This window comes from Quercus suber, unplaced genomic scaffold (assembly GCF_002906115.3).
Source record: "Quercus suber isolate HL8 unplaced genomic scaffold, Cork oak 2.0 scaffold_293, whole genome shotgun sequence".
NCBI classification, from domain to species: domain Eukaryota; kingdom Viridiplantae; phylum Streptophyta; class Magnoliopsida; order Fagales; family Fagaceae; genus Quercus; species Quercus suber.
The window spans coordinates 759,289-785,520 of NW_027069749.1; the positions used below are offsets into that span (position 1 = coordinate 759,289).

Consider the following 26,232-nt stretch of genomic DNA (forward strand, 5'->3'; position numbering starts at 1 on the left):
ACATTTTGCATCCTAAATTATGACTCTTGTTACACTTTGCACCTTGATGTTAAGTTTTCTGTTAACTTTGATGTAAATCCAAAGTTTAGGATGCAAAATGTAATCAAGAGTGTAGTTTAAGGTGGTAAAGTATAATTTCTTCTTTGTTTTTAAGGGGATTGAGAAAATAGACAATTGGGTATTTTTCATGTAATGTCATATTTTTTCATCCAAGTTAATGGCAAATTTAACATTAGGATGTAAAGTATAACAAAGGTTATAGTTAAGGGTGCAAATGGTGCATTCGAAAAGTTTAGGGTGCAAAGTTTAGCCTTCCACCTTATTATCTTCCATTACAATTATTGATTAACATTGAATGACGAATGATTTCTTTTTCTAAAAGACCTTTTTTTTTTTTTTTCCTCAAATTAATTACTTTCCCACTAGATTTTTTTTTAATAGTTTTCAAATTTGGGGTATATTTTTCAATTTGAGGCTCCTAAATCAAGGGAGTCAATTTCGTATCAGAGACCGTTTTGATTTAATCAAAGGAACAATATATTTTGGTACCGGTCAATACTACTGTCCCGTTTTGGAATTATTGCTATATATATATATATATATATAAACTAAATATTTTTTGGAAAATAATAAAAAAATTACAAAAGTAAATGTGAATTAAAAACATAATAAATAAAATTAAAATCATATTTTATTAGTAATATTTTAATTTTAATAGTTATACAATAAAATTTGTAATATTTTTAACATTACTTTTTTTTAGATGTGCTATGTCCACAATATTTTCTCAACACTTTTACAATAAATCATAGGTAGCTATTTGTTATTGGTTCTAGTTTGTTCCTACTACTAAAATGAATTTTTTGCCCCACCAATAAAAATCCGTAACAACCTAAAACTTAAAACTTGTTGTGAACGTATTGTAAGAAAATATTGCATTTCAATTTTTGTTTTGGTACACGTATCTCAATTTTCAACTACCATCTGCCAACAAATTGTTTTTAATAACTCACTTTTTTTTAACCTCCACTCATTCTCTTTTACTTTTACAATTTATCTTTCTTTATTTTTATCTTGATTTTATCTGCTTCACATGTTTACCTCCACTGAGTCTTATCTCATTTCAAATTTCAAAACAAGTCTTATCTCCTTACCTTTGGTCAGTCATCACGTGGGCACCCAAAGCAAAACTCTTTGAGAAACAGTAAAGACATAAAAAAGTGAAGAAGAAGAAGAAGATGACTAGAGGAACACAAACGTTGCAGAGACCACGAAGAAAAATGGGAAGCTAAGCAGAAAAGTGACTGAGATACGAGAGAGATGCATTAGATCGTGAAATTTGTTGAGAAATTATCTTAGGTGAGTGAAAAGTTACAAAGAAATCTGTATTTTTGTTTTGGGCCGATATCTATTTTTCGGCCGAAATTCGGTATTTTTGTCAGTACAGCCGAAACGCTCCCGATACTGCCGGTATTTAAATTGGTACGAAATAAAGATGTTTCTATACTATTTCAGGCACCGGTACAAAAAGTATCGATCCTACCGGCCGGTACAGTACAAAACTAACTACCATGTCCTAAATTCCCAAATTTGAGTTATATTTTCATATTTGAGATATACTTTTGTAAATGAAAGTTTTTAATCATATAATTATTGAAATTACAACAAATATTATTGATTTTCATTTTTCTTACGGGTCAAATAACATTATAAAAATAAAAAATAATAAAAAAATAAAATAAAATAAAATAAACTTACTTTTTTTGGAAAACGTTTTCCATCAAACAAACGCGTAGACAATATGACCACAACGAAACAAACGGGCTCAAAATTTCATTAAAGTCGCGTTGACTGTTGACTTACCTGAAAGGGTTAAAGACTTTTTGTGTCTAGAAGGACCAGAACCAAAGCTCTATTCACGGAACCTGCCTTACATTTCATATCAGCCAATGACCTAAATCGTGTACAGGTAGCATTTTACTGTATGGGAGTCGGCTTTGAATTTGGTCTACCTACTTTTTTTTTTTTCTTTTTTTTTTTTGGCGAGAATTGTTAGTTAAGTTAGAACATGAAAAATCTAGTATACTAACAGGTCTAATATCACTAATGACTAACAAAAAGGCCTAAGTCTTGGTAGTCTAGCGGAACTTTTAAACCATTGTGTTAGTTCCTAGCAAAACAATGTGGGACTCAAGGTCACATTTTCTTTTGAGAGATTAGTTATTTTGGTCTACCTACTTTGTTGAGAGTACTCTTCATTCATATTTATTAGGTATATGATTTTATCAGTCTGCCGTGCCTTATACGAGGGACTGACCAAATCAGACTGTAAATAACATTCATCTAAATGTTCATATTCATCCCAAGAAACAAAGTTTGAATTATAATTGGATAATAATTTTCCTTGAATAAAATTAGTTTGGAAGAAAGTTCCTTCAAACTACTACACACACAAAAAAAATTTAAAAATTAAAAAAAATTTAAAAAAAAATTAAAAAAATTATTCACTTGAACTTGTATTTATATGACATGCTTAATAGTGATATGACTTGTTTAAATAATATAAATACACATAAATTATTTTATGAACCACTACGTAATGTGCTTGGAGGAAAACTTTGTTCAATTTCTTGTGTGTATTATTTACAGTCATGACTTCTCTATTGGCACATATTATGAATATTAAATGTTGAGTTATGAGTTGGAATGCGCTTTTAAAAAAGAATAAAAACAAATCCAAAAAATGCAAAATACCCCCCAATTGGTTCTTCCTAAAACATGAAACCCTTTGAGGTTTTAAATGAAAAACTTAACTCCATGTAATCTTGTTTTATGTTTATCGTTAAACATCCATTAAAATAAAAAGTGAGTTACTCATATAATGACGCATATTAATATTTAGAGCTATAATTTTACAAGAAACAATACTGCATCAGGGTTTTTTGTTATACTCTAAAGTTCTAAGGGGTTAAGAATTATACAATTAGCAATTTACACACAAAACAACATCATAGTGGGATTTGGTGTTATACTAAAAAACTCAAGTGTTGGGTTTTGCGTTTTATAGAAAAACCACAACAGTTTTTTGTGTACTATTTCACCCAAAAAAAAAAAACTACTATCAATAGAAAAAAAAAAAAAAAAAAAAAAAAAAAAAAAAAAAAAAAAATCCCTAGAGCTTTTAGGGTAATTCCACAATGGGGTTCCCAAAAAATTTCCATTCCATCCATCTTGAAATGACTTGATTAAATTTTACCAACTCACCAACATTTAAATAGACTCTGACATTCACTATTTTGATATGTATTTAAACTATGTTGATATAGGAAAATTTAATTTACTTTTTTAAAAATGAATGTTTAAGATTTTATAAATCTCACAGTAAAGCTACCCTAAAAATTTTAGATCTTAATCCCTTATGAATGATTCACAATTGGGCACGCTCTACAGTAAATATAAAAAACTGAAGGTGGTTTTTTCCTTAACATTTTAAAAAAAGAGTAAAGGGAAAATTTAATTTTAACTCTATACTTTAAAAAATAACAAATTAACTTCAATCCATTTAAGTAGAATGATATTGTCTTGGAGTTTAATATAGATTGAGGGTTTAATTTATAACTGTGGGGCTTGTGGGCCTGGTAACCTCGGCCCACTTTACATCTGGCTCAGGGCTCATGCCGAGGAAGAAGTATTATACAAAGACAATGTATGAAGACCTAAGCTCTTAGAATCCCCGCCGAGGATATCCCTGTCCTCGGCAGACCGAGACTAACCCCAAGTGGTGGAGGGGACAAGCCTAGGACAGGTTGTCACCTCCACAATAAATGCGCTCACCTAATCCCCTGGCCACACTAATGGAGATGTGACTCTTGGACTGGATAACCTTGGTCACTGTAAATCACTTGAGTACTGATAGTACAGCTGATGGGACGGACGGTCAGAAGGAAAGTGCAGGATGATCAACAGATGAAAGAAAGAGAAGAAAGGAAGAGGGCTATATAAAAAGAACCAATAGAACGCCAAAAGGGGGGGAGGAGGGGGAAAAAAGGAGGATCCTCGGACGAATGCCGAGGAGGAGCCTTGGTGAATAATCTTAATGTGCCAACCTCCAATGGGTGAAGATCCGACTTTCGGGCGTTGTCCGTTTGTTAGGGCCTAGTCCTTGAACCCATTCTCTAAAAATTTATTGTTTGGACTTGTTGGGCTAGAAATCTATCTTTTTTCTGGGTCTAATCCAAATTGAGTCCTTACAATTGGCGCCATCTGTGGGAATGACTAGGGCGTTGGCAGGCGCAACGGCTAGCAATTTCCACCGTTAGGGGCTTACGCGAGCTACCCCGATAAAAAAAAATGAAGAAACAACTAACAAGAACGCCTTTGCACAAGATACGATCGTTGCGGGAAAGTAAGAAATTCGGAGAATAGGAGAAGGAAACAAATACAACAACATTTTATTAATCGAAAAGCAAATACAAAATACAAACAGAGTCTCAGACAGGCGTGTTTTAAAGCTAAGGCTACAAACAGAGGCCCAGACGAACCTGTCCTAAAGCTAACTAGAGGGAATGGGGCTGAGGCAAGCCTGTTTTAATGCTGCCAACAACTCCTAGGCCGTGCGGTGGTGCTGGCGAGAAGAGAGGAGCAGATGCAAGGGCACCGAACGGCCCTTCCCCATGATGTTCCCTTGATCCTCTTCCGGCCTCACGGTGGTTGGCCGTTGGAGACGGCAACACTCGAGCACCGGACGTGACGTAATCTTGCGCGTCTCCTCCGGCAGGGATGCGCCCTAGAGAAGAGCGTTATGTACTTCAGGGACCTCCCTTCTAGCCGCCATGCGCGGCACTATCACGGTGACACCCAAATTTTGCCGTGCCAGAAGTCTGACGTGGACTATAGCCGTAACGGCTCTCGGTCGAGGGAGGAGGGCCTTTAGCCTGTGCGCCCTCACTCCCATCCAAGGCTGCCCCATTTCTCTAAACTCTTATCACAATTCTGACAGGGTTAGTGAAGGAGCTCAGAAAGTTGGGAGGACATGTTTCCTATTCTGTTAGAAGGTTCATGAAGTGCAAAAGGACGTTTCCCTCCTAATAGCCTTATATAGAGAGTGGAAGTTGGTGGGAATTGATCAACGCAGAATTCGAGAGAAGAATTAACGGCGACATTAATCTCAACCAAATTCCAAGGCGGCTGTTAACCATTGGATTTGCATCAATCTACGAAAATATTAATGAGAGCACGCCTCGTGCATCGAAACGTCAAGCGAAGAGCACGAACAATCAGGAGACGCCTCATAACTGAAGAGGGCAGAAACTTGAATTGAAGGCGGGATCACTGCCACGCGTAAGGTTAGAATTCCAAACCACCCTTGCCCAGGGCATTGAGAGGTCAAGGGTCAGGTCCACAGGATGGCCCACTACCAACGAAGCAGGGCCTATACCTGGGTACTAGACAGAACCAAGGTCTTACATGATCCTTGGACTCAAACCTATTAGGAAACTAGCCATTTACAGAAGAACAGAAGTGTTAGACAGAACCAAGGTCTTGCATGGTCCTCGAACTCAAACCTATGGAAAAACTAACCACTCAAATATACCTGGGTACTAGACAAAACCAAGGTCTTGCATGGTCCTCGGACTCAAACCTATGGGGAAACTAGCTACTTACAGAAGAACAGAAGTGTTAGACACAACTAAGGTCTTGCATGGTCCTTGGATTCAAACCTATGGGAAAACTAACCACTCAAATATACCTGGGTACTAGACAAAACCAAAATCTTGCATGGTCCTTGGATTCAAACCTATGGGGAAACTAGCTACATATAAAAGAACAGAAGTGTTAGACAGAACCAAGGTCTTGCATGGTCCTCGGACTCAAACCTATGGGGAAACTAGCTACTTACAGAAGAACAAAAGTGTTAGACAGAACCAAGGTCTTGCATGGTCCTCGGACTCAAACCTATGGAAAAACTAACCGCTCAAATATACTTGGGTACTAGACAGAACCAAGGTTTTGCATGGTCCTCGGACTCAAACCTATGGGAAAACTAGCTACTTACAGAAGAACAGAATTATTAGACAAAACCAAGGTCTTACATGGTCCTCGGACTCAAACCTATGGGAAAACTAATCACTCAAATATACCTGGGTACTAGACAGAACCAAGGTTTTGCATGGTCCTCGGACTCAAACTTATGGGGAAACTAGCTACTTACAGAAGAACAGAAGTGTTAGATAGAACCAAGGTCTTGCATGGTCCTCGGACTCAAACTTATGGGAAAACTAACCGCTCAAATATACCTGGGTACTAGACAGAACCAAGGTCTTGCATGGTCCTCGGACTCAAACCTATGGGAAAACTAGCTACTTACAGAAGAACAGAAGTGTTAGACGGAACCAAGGTCTTGCATGGTCCTTGGACTCAAACCTATGGAAAAACTAACCACTCAAATATACTTGGGTACTAGATAGAACCAAGGTCTTGCATGGTCCTCGGACTCAAACCTATGAGAAAATTAGCTATTTACAGAAGAAAAGAAGTGTTACCTGGGTACTAGACAGAACCAAGGTCTTGCATGGTACTCGGACTCAAACCTATGGGAAAACTAACCACTCAAATATACCTGGGTACTAGATAGAACTAAGGTCTTGCATGGTCCTCGGACTCAAACCTATGGGAAAACTAACCACTCAAATATACCTGGGTACTAGACAGAACCAAGGTCTTGCATGGTCCCCGGACTCAAACCTATGGGAAAACTAACCACTCAAATATACCTGGGTACTAGACAGAACCAAGGTCTTGCATGGTCCCCGGACTCAAACCTATGGGGAAACTAGCTACTTACAGAAGAACAAAAGCGTGAGATAGAATCAAGTTATGGTAAGGTCCTCGGATTCAAGCTTGAGGGATAGCTGATTGCCTCATGAGACTAGGTCCAGGGTTGAATCAAGGTATTGAGCCAAACATTAAAGTATAACAAGTAAAAGGAAGCATCAATCAAAAAACTAAAAGCAAACTATTGAATATATATATATATATATATATATATATATTTCAACTAGAAAGTATGTAGGTTTGTTACATTGTCGCCAAGGCAAAAAGCAAAATGAAATGAAAAAGAAAACAAATAAGAGTGTCCTATGCCATTAAAGCGGGGTGGTCCAACGAGATGGCTTACTCCCCTAACTCGGTAGGCAGTTTGTCTTGAGGAGTCTGTTAAAAGGCTTCGACTAACACCTAGGGACCCTGACTCGGAGGGGCTACTTCAGAGGACCCTCCCATGGTAGGACGAATCTGAAGGACAGTGAGGGTGGCTTGGGAGTCAGCAGGAGGCCCCACCACATCTTGGGGCACCTCTTGACCGTTGGTTCCAGCCCCCTCCAACGCTCCATGGGGCTCAGCCTCCTCAAAAGGTCTGTCAGCTGAAGATGTGTCCTCGGCAATCTTGGTCTGACTTTCACTTGCCGCTGGTAATGCAGACTCCTCCTCGGAAGTAATAGGGATAACCTCGCGAATTGCGGGGGGGTAATATATTCTCTCTGCCCTCCTAAGGTCAGATGAGGCATCAACTCCCGCTTGGTTGAGGGCTTCATTCCAGGTCTGGAAACAAAAGCGCTTGCATACTTAAGGGATTTGAGCCTTGAAGGTAACTTCAGTCTTAGCAACCCCCTCAGCAAAGGCCTCCTCCTCCGCCTGTTCTACGGAATGCTCAGTGTCTATTCTTGCAAACACAGCCTCTTCTTTGGCCCTCACAGCCTCGTCCCTGGTATACTCTACAATACCCTTTGCCCCAACCACCTCGGCTAACTTTTTCTTCAGGTTAGCGACGTCCTTTTTAGCAGCCCGTAGTTGGCCCTCGGCATCCTACAAGCGCTTTGTCTGATCCTCGGCCTGCTTCGCAACCACAGCTAGGTCAGAGGCCGCTCTATCTCTATCATTTGTCATCTCCTCCAGACTTTCGACCGCCTTCTTGAGATCTGCCTCAGATCTCTTAAGGGTACTTGCAGCCTTCAAGAACTTGTCGCACTCCTGCACCAGAACGTTACTCTAGCCGTCGACCTCCTCATCCAACCTGAAAACAGCCTGGATAGCCTGCTAACCAAAACAAATACGCCGTAAAGGAGAGGGGTGATGCTAGACAATAAAGTTCAAATAAAATAAACAAATATCAGAGGTCTTACCATGCCCAGGTATCTCTTGAGGTTGTAGGTAACTTCTGGCCCATTCATGCTCCCCAGCTCAACCATGTCGACGGGGAGAAGGAGGGATCTCTCTAGGGCATCGGCTACGCGAGCTGCCTCACTTCCTCAAGATTCCCGGATCGTAGTGTCATCCATCAAAGGTTCTTCATGGAGCATGGCAGCAGGCAGCAGGCAGCCAGGCCTAGGGCTCAGATTGTTGAGCGATTTCTTTTCCTTTATGCTGGCTACCAATTCTCAGTTGTTTAGAAGGTCGGCTTGCTTCATCTTCCCCTGGAGAAGAATGGGATCTGCCCCCATCCACGGGATCCTTGCCCTTAGAGGATCTCTTCCTTTTTGGGTCGGAGGAATTAGGCTGAGAGTTTGAAATTGGAAGGACAGAGGACGACCTAGTCTATGTAGGTGAAGGCTTAGGTCCTGGAAGAGGGGGCTTGGGCTGTAACTCCTTTGGCACACTTTTCTTAGACTTGCCCTCAAGCAGGTCAAGAAGGCTGGTTTGAGGCTGTCTCTTAAGACCCATCTATGTTTGGGTACCAACCGTTGGGGGCTGAAGATCAGCTTCGGACAAGTGGGGGTCCCCAAGATCACTGGGAGGATCCTCGGGTTGTTCAACTCGGTCAAATACACTGAATTCATCCTCAGACAAACTTAGTTCAACCACTCTTCTCCTTTCTCCGAGCTCTCTTCCTCGATCTCTGCTGCTTTATGGGACGAGAAAGAACCTACTAACGGAATGCCTTCCAGAATGGGGGATCCTTCGAAAAATGTAAAACCGTCCTCTACCACAATGATTTGCCTAAGCCGAGGATCATGAGCCCTGATAACATGCTTGGGGACTGGAAACGACTTCTGGGCTAGATCGCATCCAAGGATCTTGTGGGCAGCTCTAACTTGGTTATCAGCCTCGTTCAGAAAAATTTCTACCCTAAGAACGGTTTCCAAATCCTCCTTGTTGACTAGGTGAAAATGTCACGCGAAGGCGTGTGGATCTGCAGAAAGGGAAACAAAACTCCTATGATCAATCAACCAAAGCAGATATGCAACAAAGAAAAAATACAAGAATCTAGACCGCCTCCTACTTCGGGTACCCTACCTGGCTCTCCCTCTATTGTCGGGCAGTGGAGACCGTCGTGCCATTCCCCCAACACAATGAGGAAATCTTGAGTCAAACCCTTACTAAAATCGGGGAGGCACTGGATGAGCCGAAGCCTATCGTCTCTCGTCTTCATGTAATATAACTTACCTTTCAGGTGCTGAAGATTGTAGCACCAATTCACATCATGGTGGGTTAACCTCAACCCCATCTTCTCATTCAAGGCGTCTACGCACCCTAATATCCTAAATACATTAACGGCACACTAGGTAGGGGCCAGCCGAAAATGCCTAAGGTAATCTCTCATCATTGGCCTCATAGGGATTCTCATGCCTCCCTCTACGAAAGCTACTATGGGAATCACAACTTCGCCCTCATTCCTTTTAGCGTACCACTCTCCCTCCTCATAATACCTCAAGCCCACATTACGGGGTATCCCATAATCGGCAACAAATTTCTCCAGCATCTCTTCAGACTCAACTAACTTCATAAATTTCCCCATTCCTAGCAACGACTAAAGGATTCGAAAGAGGGAAAGAGAAAGAAGAATCAAAGAAAATTTTGTGCTACAGAGAGAAGAAGACTTACAGAAATAGGGAGATTCTCCTCGGACAGGCTTTCTACTCTGGAAAAGGGCGCTGGACAGTGTGGAAATTGAACCAGATTCGAAGTATGCGCATCAAAGTTAGCGAATGAGCAAATAAGGATGCCAAACGGATCAAACAAGTATTTATACCCCCAATTTAAGTTAACCAAGCGTAACTTCCCGCCCATAAAAGTAGGAAATCCCTGCCGAGTGATTACCATCACACCGTTGGAAGTGGAAAATATGAAGCCGCTAGAATTTAATGCGAGCGCACACTAAGTCTCAAAACGCCAGAAACGTACATTAAGCAGGCGAAAAGACTCCAACGCTGACGTGGACTGAGGTTGGGTGAATCATGTAGAGGGCCCAGGGATATCAAAACCCTCCTCCCCGTCCGAGGGTACGGACAGCAGGATTTTGAGTGGCTATTGTGGGGTCTGTGGGCCTGGTAACCTCAGCCCACTTTACATCTAGCCCAGGGCCCATGCCGAGGAAGAAGTATTATACGAAGACGATGTATGAAGGCCTAAGCTCTTAGAATCCCCGCCGAGGATATCCCTGTCCTCGACAGACCGAGACTAACCCCAAGTGGTGGAGGGGACAAGCCCAGGACAGGTTGTCACCTCCACAATAAATGCGCTCACCTAATCCCCTGGCCACACTAATGGAGATGTGACTCCTGGACTGGATAACCTTAGCCACTGTAAATCACTTGAGTACTGATAATACAGTTGATGGGACGGACGGTCAGAAGGAAAGCGCACAGATGATCAACAAATGGAAGAAAGAGAAGAAAGGAAGAGGGCTATATAAGAAGAACCAATAGAATGCCAAAAGAGGGGGAGGAGGGGGAAAAAAGGAGAATCCTCGGACGAATGCCGAGGAGGAGCCTTGGTGAATAATCTTAATGTGCCAACCTCCAATGGGTGAAGATCCGACTTTTAGGCGTTGTCCGTTTGTTAAGACCTAGTCCTTGAACCCACTCTTTAAAAATTTATTGTTTGGACTTGTTGGGCTATAAATCTATCTTTTTTCTCGGTCCAATCCAAATTGAGTCTTTACAATAACTTTTTTGAAATTTCAAAGTTAAATTTGTTAGTTTAAAAATTACAATATTTAATGTGTTATGTCATTAAATTAATGCAAATAAGTAATCAATAGTGTCATTTGGATAAATGGAAAGGTTTTCTACCATGAGTTTCTATTAACTTAATTGGTAAGATTTTTTATTTTCAAATAAGGGATCTTACTTTGAATTCCTTCTACATTAAAAAAATATAATAATAAAATAAAAATAGAAGAAGAAAAGACCACCACTAATTTCTTGATCCCTACTCTCAGTAAAAATAAAAATAAAAACTCTTAACCTAATGGTAAGGAAAAATAATCATGAAATGATTCATAAGTTTCCATTCCTCTCGCCCCCACCTACAGCAACAAGAATAAATTAAATGAAAATTTTATTTAATAATAGACAAAGTTTTTTCTCCAAACACCTATTACATAGCTGTTTATAAGACCGTTCACGTGCATAATTCACCAAATTATATGATTATCTAGTAAGTTAAAGGACTAAAAGTACACTAAGATATTGTATCGAGTCACCACACGTGATGAGTGGGAAGAAAAACTCTACCCTTTAACAGTAGTTTTAACATTTTTTTTTTTTTTTTTGAGGAACTAACAGTAGTTTTAAATAACAAAGAATGAGTCAAATTTTGGCAATAAAGGAGAGTAAGTCATTTGCTAGTTCTATATATATATAGCACTCGCTGCCTTAATGTATCACTCATTCTGGTGTATATAACGTATATACTAGCATGAACAAAAAGTTGCTGCGAAAGACCAAAATGAATGGTGCATCAAATCTAAAAGCACGGCTCCTCTTTGTTTTAGCCATAACTTTTCTTGGCAACTCAATACTAGCTGCAGGAAATAATCAGAACGCTGGAAGAAAACTTGATGAAATTCCCGGTAAGTACTTCTTCGAATTTTGGTCAACCAACATTTCTATCTTCGTCTTCTTCTTCGGTTCTTCCCAATCTTTCTTTGGTGTGCTTGCCAAGTTGTTGTGCATATATGCATGCTTTTTCTTGGACTCTTTAGTCTCTTACAATGGAGCCAGCAATTCATGGGGACTATCTGTTATAGAAAAGTTTACAGTGCTTTTATACTTAATACAACCTTCTTTTTCCTCGAGCTTTGTTCTTCTTAGAAGCTGTATTCCTATGACCAAAATTACTCGACTTCTTAGACAAGCTTATAAACTTCCCCTTTCATGTTTAATATATATTTTACGGGGAGGGATTGTTTGTTATTCATCTCATCTCATAAAATATAAATATAGGCAATCTAAATGAAGTGTTGTTTATTATATTCCCCTATGATGAAATTTTTTTTTAAAAAAAGGCATTTTTTCTCTCCTAGATTTCTCATCAAAACATGCCAGCTATGTATAGAATGTGACCTTAGTCAATGAGTGTTATTTTTATTTTTTTCTCGGAATAAGAAATTCATTATTAGACATTTACAACATTCACATTAGTGGTTGTATAATAGAAAAAATTGTCAAATTTACACATTTTTCTTCCAAAAAATACCCACAACATCTAAAACACTGTAGATTTATATTTTTGCTATAGTAATCATGTAAATATACATTATTACAATAGCTTTGTACACTAATATTTTATTAATTTCCCATTATTTCATCTCTCTCTCTTCCTCTCTTCTTTTCACTGCTCTCAAATAAACCCAATCACCACCACCACAAGTCACAACTCAGATCATCCTATCACAAAACCTGATTGACCCACCAACCGAAAAACCCAACGGTAGCTCAAACCCATCAACCCAAATACAATCAAATCCAATTAGCAACACAAAAGAAGAAGAAAAAGAAAGAGTGCAACCTAAAGAAGATACAGAGAGTGAGAGAGAGCTGATAGGAGAAACTTTGAGAAGAGAGAGAGAGTTTTGATGTGGGTAGGAGAAGAAAAAGAAACGACAGAGAATGAGAGAGAGGCAGAGAGCTAAGAGGAGAAGGTTTTTAATTGAAAAGACAGAAAAAGTGTTTTGATTAGGGTAGGAGATATAATAAAATAAGAAATTATTATTTAAAAAAGAAAATAGATTGGATAATAGACAATCTGATGTGGATGTTTTTGTAAAATGGTAGTGCAAAAATGGAAAAGTATGTTATTATGTTAAAATTGATAGAAAATAAGAACTCACTTGATGTATAAAACACTAGTGAATGTTTAGACCCCAAATTCAAAATAACCAACACAAGCTTATACTCAAACAATATATGTGAGGAATGGTAAGTACAAGCAATACCCAAATAAACAAACTACTCTAAGCCATAATTAGTCACAACACAGCAGCAATTAAATGACAAGAGTAAGGGTTAGAGAGATGCAAATACAAAGATAACACCGGCACGTGTTATCAAAGAGGAAACTGAAGCAATTAGCGAAAAACCTCACTGCCGCTCTCCAAGCGATAAAATGATCCACTAAAGAATAAAGTTGGGATACACAAATAGTAATAGACCCTCCAAGCCTAATCTACCCAATACACCTAAGCCCTCCAAGCTTCTTACTCCAACAAGGTTAAGCCTAACCGTATCTTCTTTAGCTTTCCAAATCCCAAAATAAGCCCAATGCATCAACCAAATGAATTGGTCATCTCTAAACTGCATCCCAAGCACCAAATAATCTCCTCATAGATATAGGTATGGTGAGATAAAGATTTGGCTAGTGAACCTCTCAAGGGTATGTCAATGGAGAGGGTAAGAGTAGAGGAATTTGAGAATCAAATGTATAAGATTGTGGATGAGTCAATCTTGTTTTTTTCTAGAGTTTCTCTCTCAAAATTCTCTTTAGAAACTCTCTACATTTCGTGGATATAAGGATATTTATAGTTGGGTACATGAGAAATGTGAAAAGTCATTTTTCCTGACTGACTGGCCAGATTGTCCTTTTTTGTCCTGTAATGCTCCAGCTATTGTGATCCTTCAGCTTCTTGCATACTTCATACGTGTGGCATTTTAGTGAGTCATCATTCATGAGCTGCTCACGAGTTCCAGTCGCGAGAATGCTTTAGAATGCACACACACACTTGAGTTCTTCACACTTTCTCACACACAGCCCTTACATGATTCCCACCTAAATATAGGGTATCTAATTGCTGAAATACAAGAAAATTTGGTACGAAATAAAGCCAACACATGGTTGAATAAATTCAGCCTTAATGAAAATTTTAGACAAACTGATGTAAATGCTTTTAGAAAGAAACAAGGTCTCACACGTTAATTAATAGACAATGGCTACTTAGAACTACACAAATAATGTTGGGTCAAGAAGTGTATTGTGTGTAGTATACTTTTCTCATTTTTCGTTAAAAGTTATCATGACTTTTAAGTGGAGTTTGTGACGTACCTTTGTGTTAGACCTTGTTGAAATTTGATTGTTGAATGAAATCTAAAACTGGCTATAAACAAACTTTCTTTTATTTCCTAATTTCAAATTGAAAAAAAAAAAAAAAATTTTCCTCTTCAGCTTGATTATATTGCCTTGATTTTTAGAGTTAAAAAACAAACCATGTAGTTTATTTATACATATGTCCAAGTAATCTCGAGTTGACTTGAAAGTTTGAACTCTCAACCATAAATGACTTAACTTTTTTTTTTTTTTTTTTTAAATCAAGTAGGAGAAAGTAACTGTGTTTGCCAATATTACCAATAAATTTGGACCTGAGTATTAATTTAATGGTTAAAATTTTTAACTGGTTTATGATTAAATTTTTTTATTACGGGAAAAATTTGGATCCAAACATATTCAAGGCCTTAGGTTTCAATCCACACTAGAAAGATAATGCGTATTCTTGCCACATATAATGTCCATGTTCACTTAATCATACATGCATCATATGTGTTTTTTTAACAGTCTTATACATAGCATATGAGAGAGACACATATCATCTTTTTAGGGTAAGTGGAAATATAAGACTCTTTTTACCGAAAAAATTAAAAGGAAATATAAGACTCCAAACAAGTTTAGAGTCAAATTTTGTCCATCTTTTAGTGTCTTTTGTTTTTAAGTCTAAAAATTAAATTTGATAAGTAAAAGTCTTTATTTACATTCTCCAATCAAACACTATCATGTCATTTTTGTTTTTAAATAAAAAATAGTGACTAAGACAATCGAAATACCTTTAAAAGCCAATATAATCTTTCTTTCTTTTTTAAGACAAAAAAATTGTCCCCATCTAAAAATTTCCCCACCAAAGAGAATAGTTGCACATTCGACTGGGATACAAAGACCGGGACTATGTTTTTAACTTTTTATGTCTCGCCCAAACTCTCACCACCTCTACATCTGTTTTGTATGGCTCACTATTCCTCCAATCTCTCTCTATTTCTTTAACTGGAATTTGAGATTTTTTTTCCTCATTTTATTTTTTATTTTTTAGAGAGGCGTCTGTCTTTTTGTTGCAGTGGACTCAGATTCCCTTTAATATTGGGCTTTTAACGGGATACCTATTGGACCCAAGCGAATGGCTTAATGCCCAATTTATTGTGAAAATTGGGGATCTATTCATTTCACTTTAAAAGTTTAAGGATAAATTATAACTAATTCACTTACGATTTAATCGATCGAAATTTAAAGTGTCTTCCTCTGGTTTGGAATTTAACATTTTACCCTCTTGAGGTATGACCAAAATTTCATGGATGATGGATATAAGTCCATCACATTAAGTAGGAGCAGCTACTTTAGGGGATCTTGTCTAGCAGCTTCAGCATTTCATCATTCGCCTATATATTTGAGCCTTCGCACCCATTTTTAATGCACTGAAAATATTAGAGAAACATTGAGAGCAAAAGAGAAATATGTGTATATCAATTTCAGAAATGATATTTTGCGGTGGATGGCCACTAGACAATAAGCAATTTAGATATAATATCTTCCTCATATTTTATTCTCTTGCCTATTTATATTTCCTCTATTTTACAACAAATGTGTTTTTCTTTCTTTCTTTTGCTGAATATAAAAGTCATTGACAGACTTGTACAAAAACAAAACCTCATACATCAATCAATAGACAAGGCTGCTTGCAGTCACATAAATAACATTGGATAATTAATTAGGGTCCTGTTAATGGATGGCCTTAGAAAATTTGTTAATAAACTATTTTAAGGAAGTTTTGATATCATTTTCATGAGAAATATAAAAAGCTTGCAAAAATCAAAATAATCAATTGCTTTTTTCTTTTCCCCATCAAAGTTTTCTAAACATATTTTCTAAACTAATGCTTTTAGGGCATTCATTAACTTGTACAATTAATATAGAGTGTTGACGAGGAAATCTAAAACTAATAATAACAAACTTCCATTTATTTCCTAATTTCAAATTGAAAATTTTTTCTTTCTTAAACATGATTTTATTGTCTTTAATAAGTCTTAGAAAATGTTTAAGGAATTATAAGTTTTACTATACAAATGATAAAAATTATAAATTGATATAATAATAAATGTGATTAGTAGACTTCAATCATCTCATAATTTGTTTTTTTACATAGCAATCTTTGCTTCTCTCTCCAAAGTGATTTTAGGTGGACAATAGTCCACTACGGTGGTCTCTCTTTTGTTTTTGACTAGATAGTCACTGATATTGGTCATCAAATGGTGTAAATTTGTTACACATAAGGAGGCTATTTAGAAAGGTAAAAAGTTTGGCTATAAACTTGGTTGGCTACAAGTTTCATTAAAAATATATATGTATATATATATATATATATTAACATGGTTACATATTTTAAAAATCTAACCATTAGACTTTAAATTTTTTATTAACATACATATTAAATTTTGTGTCAATCGAATATTATTTACTGTATAATTCAAAACTTATTTTGGTGAAAATACACTTTTAGTCTCTATATTTTGGGTCAATTCTCATTTTAGATTCTAAATTGATTTTGAGCCTATTTTAGTTCCTACAATCAAAAAATCATTTCTGTTTTGGTCTCCATTAACCTATTAGTAAAAAAATTCTACGTGACAAATAGAGTGTCATATTTGTACAACCACCACCACTTGGGGTTCACAACACCACAACCACCAACCCCCAATCCCTTTTTCACAACACCCACCAGCAAGACTCTAAAATTTTTCCCATTGTTTTCTTCACATCAAGACACTATGGCCTCCATGATAAAAACCTCGAACATCAGCCCCTTGATCTGCTCGCCGTTGGTTGAGAGAGAAGCCACTACCATGATGAATGGTCAGATTAGGTGTAAGGTTTTTAGTGGAGATGAGATTTTAAGATTAGAGAGAGTTTGGGTTAGTCAGCAGTGCGTGGTTGAGAAGAAGGCCAAGCTTGTGAACTCTGGCCATGGAGCTACAGTGGAGAGAGAGAATTTGAGATCAGAGAGATTCTGTCCATAGTGGGTGAAGAAAGAGAGAGAGAGGGAGGATTAGTAATAGTGAAAGTGTAGAGATTTAAAAAAAAAAACAAAACAAAAACAAAAAACAAAAAATCTGATGACTGATGAGAAAAAGAATAAAAAAGATAATGATTTTTTATTTTTTAAGAAATAATTTTAATTAAATTAGATTTAAGTTTTTTTTTTTAAATTTTATTTCTTTTTTTAACAAAATTTTTTACATGGCTTTTTTTATTTTAAAAATTAAAATGCTGACGTATTATTTAAAAAATGTCAACTAAAATATTTTATTATTATTTTATTAGCCACATTAGTGTCTGTGCAAATAGGACACTCCGTTTGCCACGTAGAACATTTTTGTTAGTGGGTTAACGGCAAATACCAAAATATAAACGATTTTTAGATTTCAGGAACTAAAGTAGGCATAAAATCAATTTAGGAACCAAAATGAGAATTGTCCCAAAATATAGGGACCAAAAATGTATTTTCTCCACTTATTTTTTCATGCATAATTTTATACTACAAAAATGTGCAATTTAAACAATTAATTAATAATATAGCTATTGATTTTTAAATTTTCTAACAATTTTGCAAGTATAGATTATATAAGAAGAAAACGTTATTCAATAATAAATTTGTCAAAATCACATCCAATAAAAAGATATTGAAAAAAGTTGTAGCCTTAAATTGTAAGTTATAACAAATTTTGTAACCAAACTTTTGTCTTTTAAAAAGTTGTACTTCCCCGTGAATAATTGAATTCTATTTACTTGTGTCTTTTAATTAGTAAACAGTAAACACTACAAATTGGAAAAAAGAAAAATGAAAAAAGAAAAAGAGAAGAGGTTAACATCTGAAACTTTTAAATGAAACAAAAACCAACGGTTTAGCCTTCACGTATACTGTTTTGTAATAGCATGGGAGTTCACTAGGTAACAAAAAGGTAGGTGTTAAATCAACAAGGACTCAACTATATTTGGAGCTTAAGCTGTTTGATAGCTTGTATCTTAAGAATTTTGGTGCCTGTTTTGTTGCTGAAAAATAAGGGGTGTTCTGAAACTCATATTGGAACCTTATTTGAGGAGACCATGTTGATTGCTTATGTCTAGTTTCCTTTCTTTTTTTGCAAAATTTCAAGGTTTCATTAGCATTGACTGTGGTGGTGATGAAGATTACATTGACAAGGACACGGGAATTCCTTACAAGTCAGATAAAGAATTGATAGATAATGGAATAGTTAATACGATACCCTATGATTCATCTGGAAATCTTAAACAGTATCTAAAGAAATTGAGAAGTTTTCCTCAAGGAAAAAGGAATTGTTACACCCTGAGACCGGAACAAGGCAAAAACAATAATTATATGATCAGGGCAACATTCTTTTATGGGAATTACGATGGCAAAAACGAGACCCCTGTATTTGACCTATATCTTGGGGTTAATGTATGGCTAACAGTGGATAAAGCAGATGCATTTTATGATGTTATTTATGTTCCCTTGACGGATTTCATAGAAGTGTGTCTAGCAAACACTGGAAATGGGGTACCCTACATTTCGGCATTGGAAATACGGCATTTGGACAATTCCATTTATCAAACTGATGGCGGGGCACTTGCAAACATAAGGAGATATGACATCGGCAGTACAACTGAATCAGTAGTCAGGTGAATCAGTTATAACATTCTGAGCTAAAAATTAATTTGTCCAACAAAGTCCAGGATCTCATATTTGCATCATGTTCATTTTTCTTTTCTTTCTACAACAGTATTTCTTTCTCACACTTAATATTAATCTTCAATGACATGGCTATAACTTATTCCATTGCATATGGAGAATATTATGGCATGCCTTTCATTTTATGACAACTCTGACCTCAATCATGATTATCATCTTTACGGTTATATGTTCTAAAACCTTAATATGGTTAGAAAATGAGCTCATCATCCAGTTGCATCTTATAATTTTTTTTCCATGGCAACAGTATTTCTAATTTTCAAGTTACCTTTTTCATGTGCATCAATTATAAAAGCACTCAAATACCTATTAGTATAATAATATGTCAGTTTGTTCCAGTATCATCTTGTTGCAACACAATCTGAAAAAGAATTCTCCCAATTAGGTATCCAGATGATGTCTATGATCGCTACTGGGGACTTTTTCAATATGATGATAATTGGATTCTAAACGCCACAGACTCAACCATATATTCCCAGAGCACAGATAATGCTTATAACATACCAGATGTAGTGTTGAAGACTGCTGTCAAAACACAGAACGCTAGCATTCCCTTGAACTTCTCCTGGTATCCACCAGATTCTCTTTCAAAATGTTACGTTTACTTTCACTTCGCTGAGATTGAGAAGCTTGAAGCTGGCCAGCAGAGGAAATTGAAAATTAATTTGAATGGCGAGCGCTACCTGACAGAGTCTATTAAACTTGATTATCTAAACCCACAAACCGTAGTCCAAAATGATCCACCAATTAGTGGAGGGCGGCTTCACTTTTCAATTTATGCAGCTGAGGGGACTAAGCTTCCTCCAATCCTCAATGCTGTAGAGACTGCCGTGTTAAAAGAGCTGCCAAATAAACCAACTGCAACAGATGATGGTATGCTTTCTTCTCTTTTCTATCTTCCTTGTAAGGATTATGCTCAGTTTGTGGCTCCCTTATATGAATTTCAGACACTTCAACTGCTGATACAATAAGACTTCTAGATATGTGATGGTCTCATTTCAATACTTAAACAAGAGGGAGCCTTTTATAAATGGAACATGCTAGCTTTTAAAGCGATGATAATTTCTAAGATTAGGAAGGTTTGATATAGACTTGTGTTCCATTAAGAAGAGTTCGCAAGATGAGCCTTTGTTTGTTGCCAAATTAGAAATGAACCTTTTAAGTGTAGTAGTTTAAGTTGACAAGTTTTTGTTCTGCAAATTTGTTCAGAGCCACCACACTTTATATGTAAATAGTTATATATCTATCATTGTCAATGTAGTCTTTGTAACTCCCATATCTTTTTTAATCTATCCATGCCAAAATATGGCCATACATGTTCATTAATTAACTGCAAAAGAAATCTTCAAGTTATTTCAATTTTTTGATGAAATGACATGATATCATGAGTTGCATTGTTATTGTTCATCATGGAATTTGCAATTGTAGGTAGTTTGCTTTGAACATCATACATGCTACATTCAGGAAATTCATCATCAGACAAAGGCATATTTGTTCAACTGCTGCATATTTACTCAACAAAAAAAAAAAGGCTGTTAATTTTGGATCTGACTATCACATTTCATATTTCTGTTTCATTTTGTATTTTGAATTCACCCGCCTCTCTCTCCGACTTTCTTTAAGAATGATCATCTATGAATTTTTTTCCCCAATTAAAAAAAATAGTTGAAGCTATCATGGAAATCAAGGAACGGTACAGAGTGACTAAAAACTGGCAAGGCGATCCATGTGTCCCAAGTGAATTCTCATGGGATGGTTTGAACTGCAGTGACAAAAATCCTCCAAGGATCATCTCACTGTAAGTGCACTTCCAAAACATCAAAACTTGTGTTGTGGTTGTTAGAAGAATTGGTTAAATAATTAAATTTACCATATCCTAATAGTGGTTTGCTCTGGAATTTCAATCAATATATCATCTAATGGGAAAAGATTCTCATTAACTTTGAGGCATCACATAAAATGGATCCTCATTGTACTTAAGATGAAAATGTGATGCTTCATTATAGGAAATGGGACAATGGAACATGCACCTTTCATATGTAATCAAAGAGGAGTAAAAAAAAAAGTTCTGTCATGCTTTTAAATATTTAACTGAATGAATGAATTTTGACAAACACATAGTGTCTCCCCTGGTTGGTGGGTGTCAACTAATTGCATGAGAATAATTTTGTTTAAATAGCAAATTATTTTTCAAATCATGGCGACAGCTTTTCCTTCTTTCATAATGACAAACAGGAACTTGAGCTCAAGCAATTTGACAGGCGTGATTGCAACTTCATTCTCCAATTTGAAAGCACTGCAGTCCTTGTGAGTCTTAATTTTATTTGTGATTAATATGTGGCATTCAGTTACTATAAAATAATGCTAGCTTGACATTGGCTGGTCCAGCAACACCATCTGCCAGCTTGAGATTACCAATTGGCTCATGGATGAGGGATCCTTAATTGCCGATGGTGTTAAAGCTTGAAGAGTGTATTTTTGGGATTTGATCCCTGGAATATTCACTTGGAAAGTGATTTATAGGCAAATGTTGAATATCAAGTCATCAAAAAATTAAAACAATTATTTAGCATAACGATTATGGATATGTTTAGTTAAATCCTTCCTAATTCCTTTTTCAGGGATTTGTCATACAATGACTTAACTGGGTCACTGCCAGAATTTTTGGCACAATTGCAGAATTTGAACATCCTGTAAGTTGTTGTTCTTTGATCTTAGTATTGTAAACGTTAATTTTGGGAAAAGAAATTGAAGTGATCTACCTAACACTATCTTTGCAGTAATTTAAGTGGGAACAAGCTCACAGGTTCTGTTCCTGAGGTTTTTCAGAAAATGTCTAGGGATGGGAAATTGGTCTTGAGGTTAGCTTATTTTCCTTCCTCCAACATTTCATTTTCTTAAAAATTCTAGTTTCATTTTGTCATTTTCTTTTGATTTTTATATTTTCCCTTTTAAATGTGGCTTCTGTATATGCTAAATACTTAAAAAAGTATATGTTCACTTGTTCACTGATTTGTAATACAATTTCTTTTATATTTCCAATGTTAATTTGTATTTCATGATGACAACACCATCCATGTTTGATAATATACTTACAATGGCATATTACCGTGATGCACTTTATGCAAGTTTCGGCGAAAATCCAGATCTTTGTCTGTCAGATCCATGCAACAGAAAGAAGAGAAAGGTGTTCGTTATTCCAGTTATTGCATCATCAATAGCAGCAGTCCTGGTCCTTCTATTCATCTTTAGTGCTCTGGCTATCTATAGAATGAAAAGACATGGAGGTAGTTCTTTATTTTCTACTTTCGTAAGTATCATCAGTCATCACAATTCGCTGAGGTGAGGTTGTTTACAAGAGATGTAGTACCCAATCCTGGCTAGTCCTATTTTTCCTGTGGTACACCCAAGCCTTAATGAAAATTATGAAATATATTATAGAATCAAAGAAAATATAGAAAACACTAATTAATTTTCACCAGAGGCCGTTGTGACCAAGCACATGATCATGAAAGCATATTATGCAATTTATTGACAATTGAATACATCCAGGGACACTTAAACATGTGAACGAGTGGTAAATGCACTCATTCTCCGCAATAATAATTACATACTTGAGATGACCTAGCCCTTTTCCTTGTGTCCTTACAAGGTGGATTTGGTTACACATTCCCGAGAGTTTATTTGCACCGTGTCTAGGATAGGTGGACTTCGGATTTAATCCTAGTAACGATTCTGTTTAAGATGACCTAGATTTGAGGACACAAACATGTGAGAATTAGAACATAAACTGTACATATTCCCACACAGCCCACAATATTTTTTAATATAACTCTACATGTTACAATTATGAAAATAGTCCTTCCTGTAGGTACGGTTACCAAATCCAGTATCAAATCACAGAATCAACAGTATAGCTACTCTGAGGTTGTGAGCATAACTAATAACTTCAAAACCATCATTGGGGAAGGAGGATTTGGAAAAGTGTACCTTGGAAAACTGAAAGATGAAACTCAAGTTGCTGTTAAGCTCCTCTCTACTTCATCATACCAAGGCTATAAGGAATTTCAAGCAGAGGTTAGGTGCTGCTAGTCTTTTCAATTAGTTTGAAAATTTTATTTTAAATTGAAGCTGTGATGACACAAGGCATGCAGCTAAAATATTTTCATTCAACTAAATTGTAGAACTGGTTTTGAAATATAGGCACAACTCTTGATGAGAGTTCATCATAGAAACTTGGTTTCTCTTGTTGGATTCTGTGATGAGGGTGAAGAGAAGGCACTCATATATGAGTACATGGCTAATGGCAATCTGCACCAACATTTATCAGGTATTTACCATTTTCTTCAAAGGAACTTCATTCTTTGACTCAGTATAAGTAACCTTTATCAAATCAAAATCATGATTAAGTATGGGGCAAGCCCGCTTACAAAGTGCAACTCATACCAAATGCATAGGTAGTCCCATTTTGCTTGCTCTTAGCATGAAAATTCAACTAAGTCTTGCGCCTTAGTGAAGCCACTATGGTGCTATCTAAATATAGTAGAATGTGGGGAGGCAGAAAAAAGATTCAAAAGAAAAAAAAGAATGAAAAGCCTGAGAACTATCCAGAGACATTTACTCTTTTCATGATACACCTATTTGAAACATCAGACCAAATTAAAACAGACCAAAAAGGGGAAGGGCGAGGTGCCAACTAGCCAATCTAAGCTTTATATAACTGAAGTGCTGTTGCTGTTTCCTATAATTGGGTTTAGGAATGTGTATGTCTTATGAATGATTGCAAAACCAGAGCTATTTTCAATAACAATTCAGCTGAAAGAGAATATGTTTTGACTGCAGTTACAAACACAAATGTCTTGACATGGAACGAGAGACTTCACATTGCAGTGGATGCAGCACATGGTTGCAAATTAATCAATTACATGATTTTTAATCATCAATATTTTTATAATTGATTTTTTTTTTTTCTTGAATAAAAGTTTACAATGGTTTTCTGATGGAGTTGCAGGGTTGGAGTATCTACATAATGGTTGCAAGCCACCTATAATCCATAGAGATTTGAAACCTTCCAACATTTTATTAAATGAACACATGCAAGCCAAGATAGCTGATTTTGGGCTGTCTAGAGCCTTTGCAACTGAAAGGGACTCTCATGTGTCAACTCGCCCAGCTGGCACATTGGGGTACCTTGATCCTGAGTAAGCATTTAGACCTACTAATGGAATTTGCAACACACTAAGCTTTTTATCTAAAATTTTACTACTTAAAAATGTTCTGCCCGTAAGGATCACCACAATGAATTCCAAGTTCTCACCGCATCCAAAATTTGTAAAATTTACAACTTCTCTTAATTGCACAGAATTTGTCAAATTTTTTGGTTTTTGTTTTTTCAAGTACATGTTATTAATATTTGGATGAACATATCACTTTCTTAACTAGTGGGAGTTGTCCAAAGCATCCGGATTCCAACTGCTATTAATGATTGAGTGCAAATAGGATATAATGGTAGAAATAACTAGCAGAATTAAATCAAGCTGTGGATTTCTTGTATTTATCTAATCACTTCTGTTTTATTTATAGATTTCAAGCATCTGGAAACTTCAATAAGAAAAGTGATGTCTATAGCTTTGGGATTATTTTGTTTGAGCTAATCACTGGCCGCCCTGCAATACTTAGAGGCCCTGTGAGAAACAATCACATACTTGACTGGGTTAATCCTTTGATTGAAAGGGGTGATGTTCAAAACATTGTTGATCCAAGATTAGAAGGGGAATTCAACACTAATTCTGCTTGGAAAGCTATAGAGATAGCCATGTCATGTATACCATCATTAGCTATCCAAAGGCCAGACATGAATCATGTGTTGGCAGAATTGAAGGAATGTTTGGCTCTAGAGATGGCTCGGGGAAGAACTCAAAGGATGGAAACTGAGGGGAATAAAACAACTCCGAGAATTCCTTCCAAAATGACCCATTTGGAGTATGAATCAGATATAGCTCCCCATGCTAGGTAGTAATTAAACAAAAGAAGAGTGCTTAATTGTGTCTTGTATAATATATAACGAGTTTGTATCACATTAGACTTTTATGAACTCTTTTTTTGTTTGTTGATAATTTGATTGTTGGGGGAGGATTTGAACCTTGGGTATCTTCATTAGACACGGCAGAAAGTGTTAATTAAATTATGAAACTCTTGGCATATTTTATGAACTTTTTATATCTCTTTTGTGTGTGTGTGTGTGTGTGTGTGTGTGTCTTTTATAATGTATGCATATATAACTTTCTAATGGACAAGTAAATTATAATTATGCATAATTCGTATTTTGAATGTGGTTAACATTTTTTCCCTTTTTAAGAAACATTAATTTAATGATAAGTGAGTACCTTGGAATAGGTATAGAAAGTGCACTAGAATGACCACTTCAATGGCTCTAAATGTTGGCACGTATCTTTCTCAAAAAAAAAAAAAAATGTTGGGACATATTATGACGCAGTCAAAGCCATTTTCAGATCCTCTTAGAGCACGAAATAGGTATAGAAAGTGCACTAGAATGACCACTTCAATGGCTCTAAATGTTGGCACGTATCTTTCTCAAAAAAAAAAAAAAAATGTTGGGACATATTATGACGCAGTCAAAGCCATTTTCAGATCCTCTTAGAGCACTCATAACAGTGGTACTATATTAGTATATTGGTATTTTTTAGCTCCTCAATCACCAAAAACATGCTCTAGCAGTGGAGTTAAATCTATTTTTTTTTTAGCTCCATTGCTACTGTGCACAGTTCATGAGAACTAAAAAAAATATATATTTTAATAAATTTCTCTCTCCTCTTTCATTTAAAAAATATTTTCTCTTTCTTTCTATTTCACTGTTTCCCTCTCTGGCTTCTCTTCTTTCTTCCTGTTTCCTTCTCATTTTTTTTTTTCTCTCCCTCATCTACTCTCTGCTTCGTCGACTGTTCTGGGCTCATCTTCATCGCCCAGTCCTTCATCACCGATCTTTATCGCCGATCTTCATCCCCGATCCTTCATCGCCAATCTTCATCACCCAATCCTTCATCGCCAATCCTTCATCGCTGATCTTCATCGCCTAGTCCTTCATCGCCTATATTCATCGCCCAGTCCTTCATCACCAATCTTCATCGCCCTTTCCTTCATCGCCGTCC

At 36.4% G+C, this 26,232-nt stretch overlaps 1 protein-coding gene across 2 annotated transcripts; it reads left to right on the top strand.

The window, feature by feature from the left end:
* Window positions 1-11,684: 11,684 nt before the first annotated feature.
* On the top strand, window positions 11,685-25,257 carry LOC112023758 (putative leucine-rich repeat receptor-like serine/threonine-protein kinase At2g19230). 2 transcript variants are annotated; one of them, XM_065782206.1, is made up of 13 exons: window positions 11,685-11,851; window positions 18,468-18,993; window positions 19,449-19,936; window positions 20,729-20,861; window positions 21,299-21,370; window positions 21,685-21,756; window positions 21,844-21,924; window positions 22,193-22,350; window positions 22,923-23,140; window positions 23,267-23,393; window positions 23,906-23,968; window positions 24,075-24,264; window positions 24,647-25,257. In XM_065782206.1, exons 1-13 carry the CDS (start codon window positions 11,698-11,700, stop codon window positions 25,077-25,079), a joined length of 2,715 nt encoding a protein of 904 aa, XP_065638278.1. In that variant the 5' UTR covers window positions 11,685-11,697; the 3' UTR covers window positions 25,080-25,257. The 2 variants fall into 2 exon arrangements, with proteins under 2 accessions (XP_065638278.1, XP_065638279.1); XM_065782207.1 differs by having other exon boundaries at window positions 22,935-23,140.
* The last annotated feature ends 975 nt before the right edge of the window (window positions 25,258-26,232 follow it).

Coding starts and splice junctions, on each gene's coding strand:
- LOC112023758 (XM_065782206.1), top strand. CDS start 11,698: ATGAACAAAAAGTTGCTGCGAAAGACCAAAATGAATGGTGCATCAAAT. Junction 22,351..22,922: donor TAGAATGAAAAGACATGGAG/GTAGTTCTTTAT, acceptor TTATGAAAATAG/TCCTTCCTGTAGGTACGGTT. Junction 23,969..24,074: donor TGCAGTGGATGCAGCACATG/GTTGCAAATTAA, acceptor ATGGAGTTGCAG/GGTTGGAGTATCTACATAAT.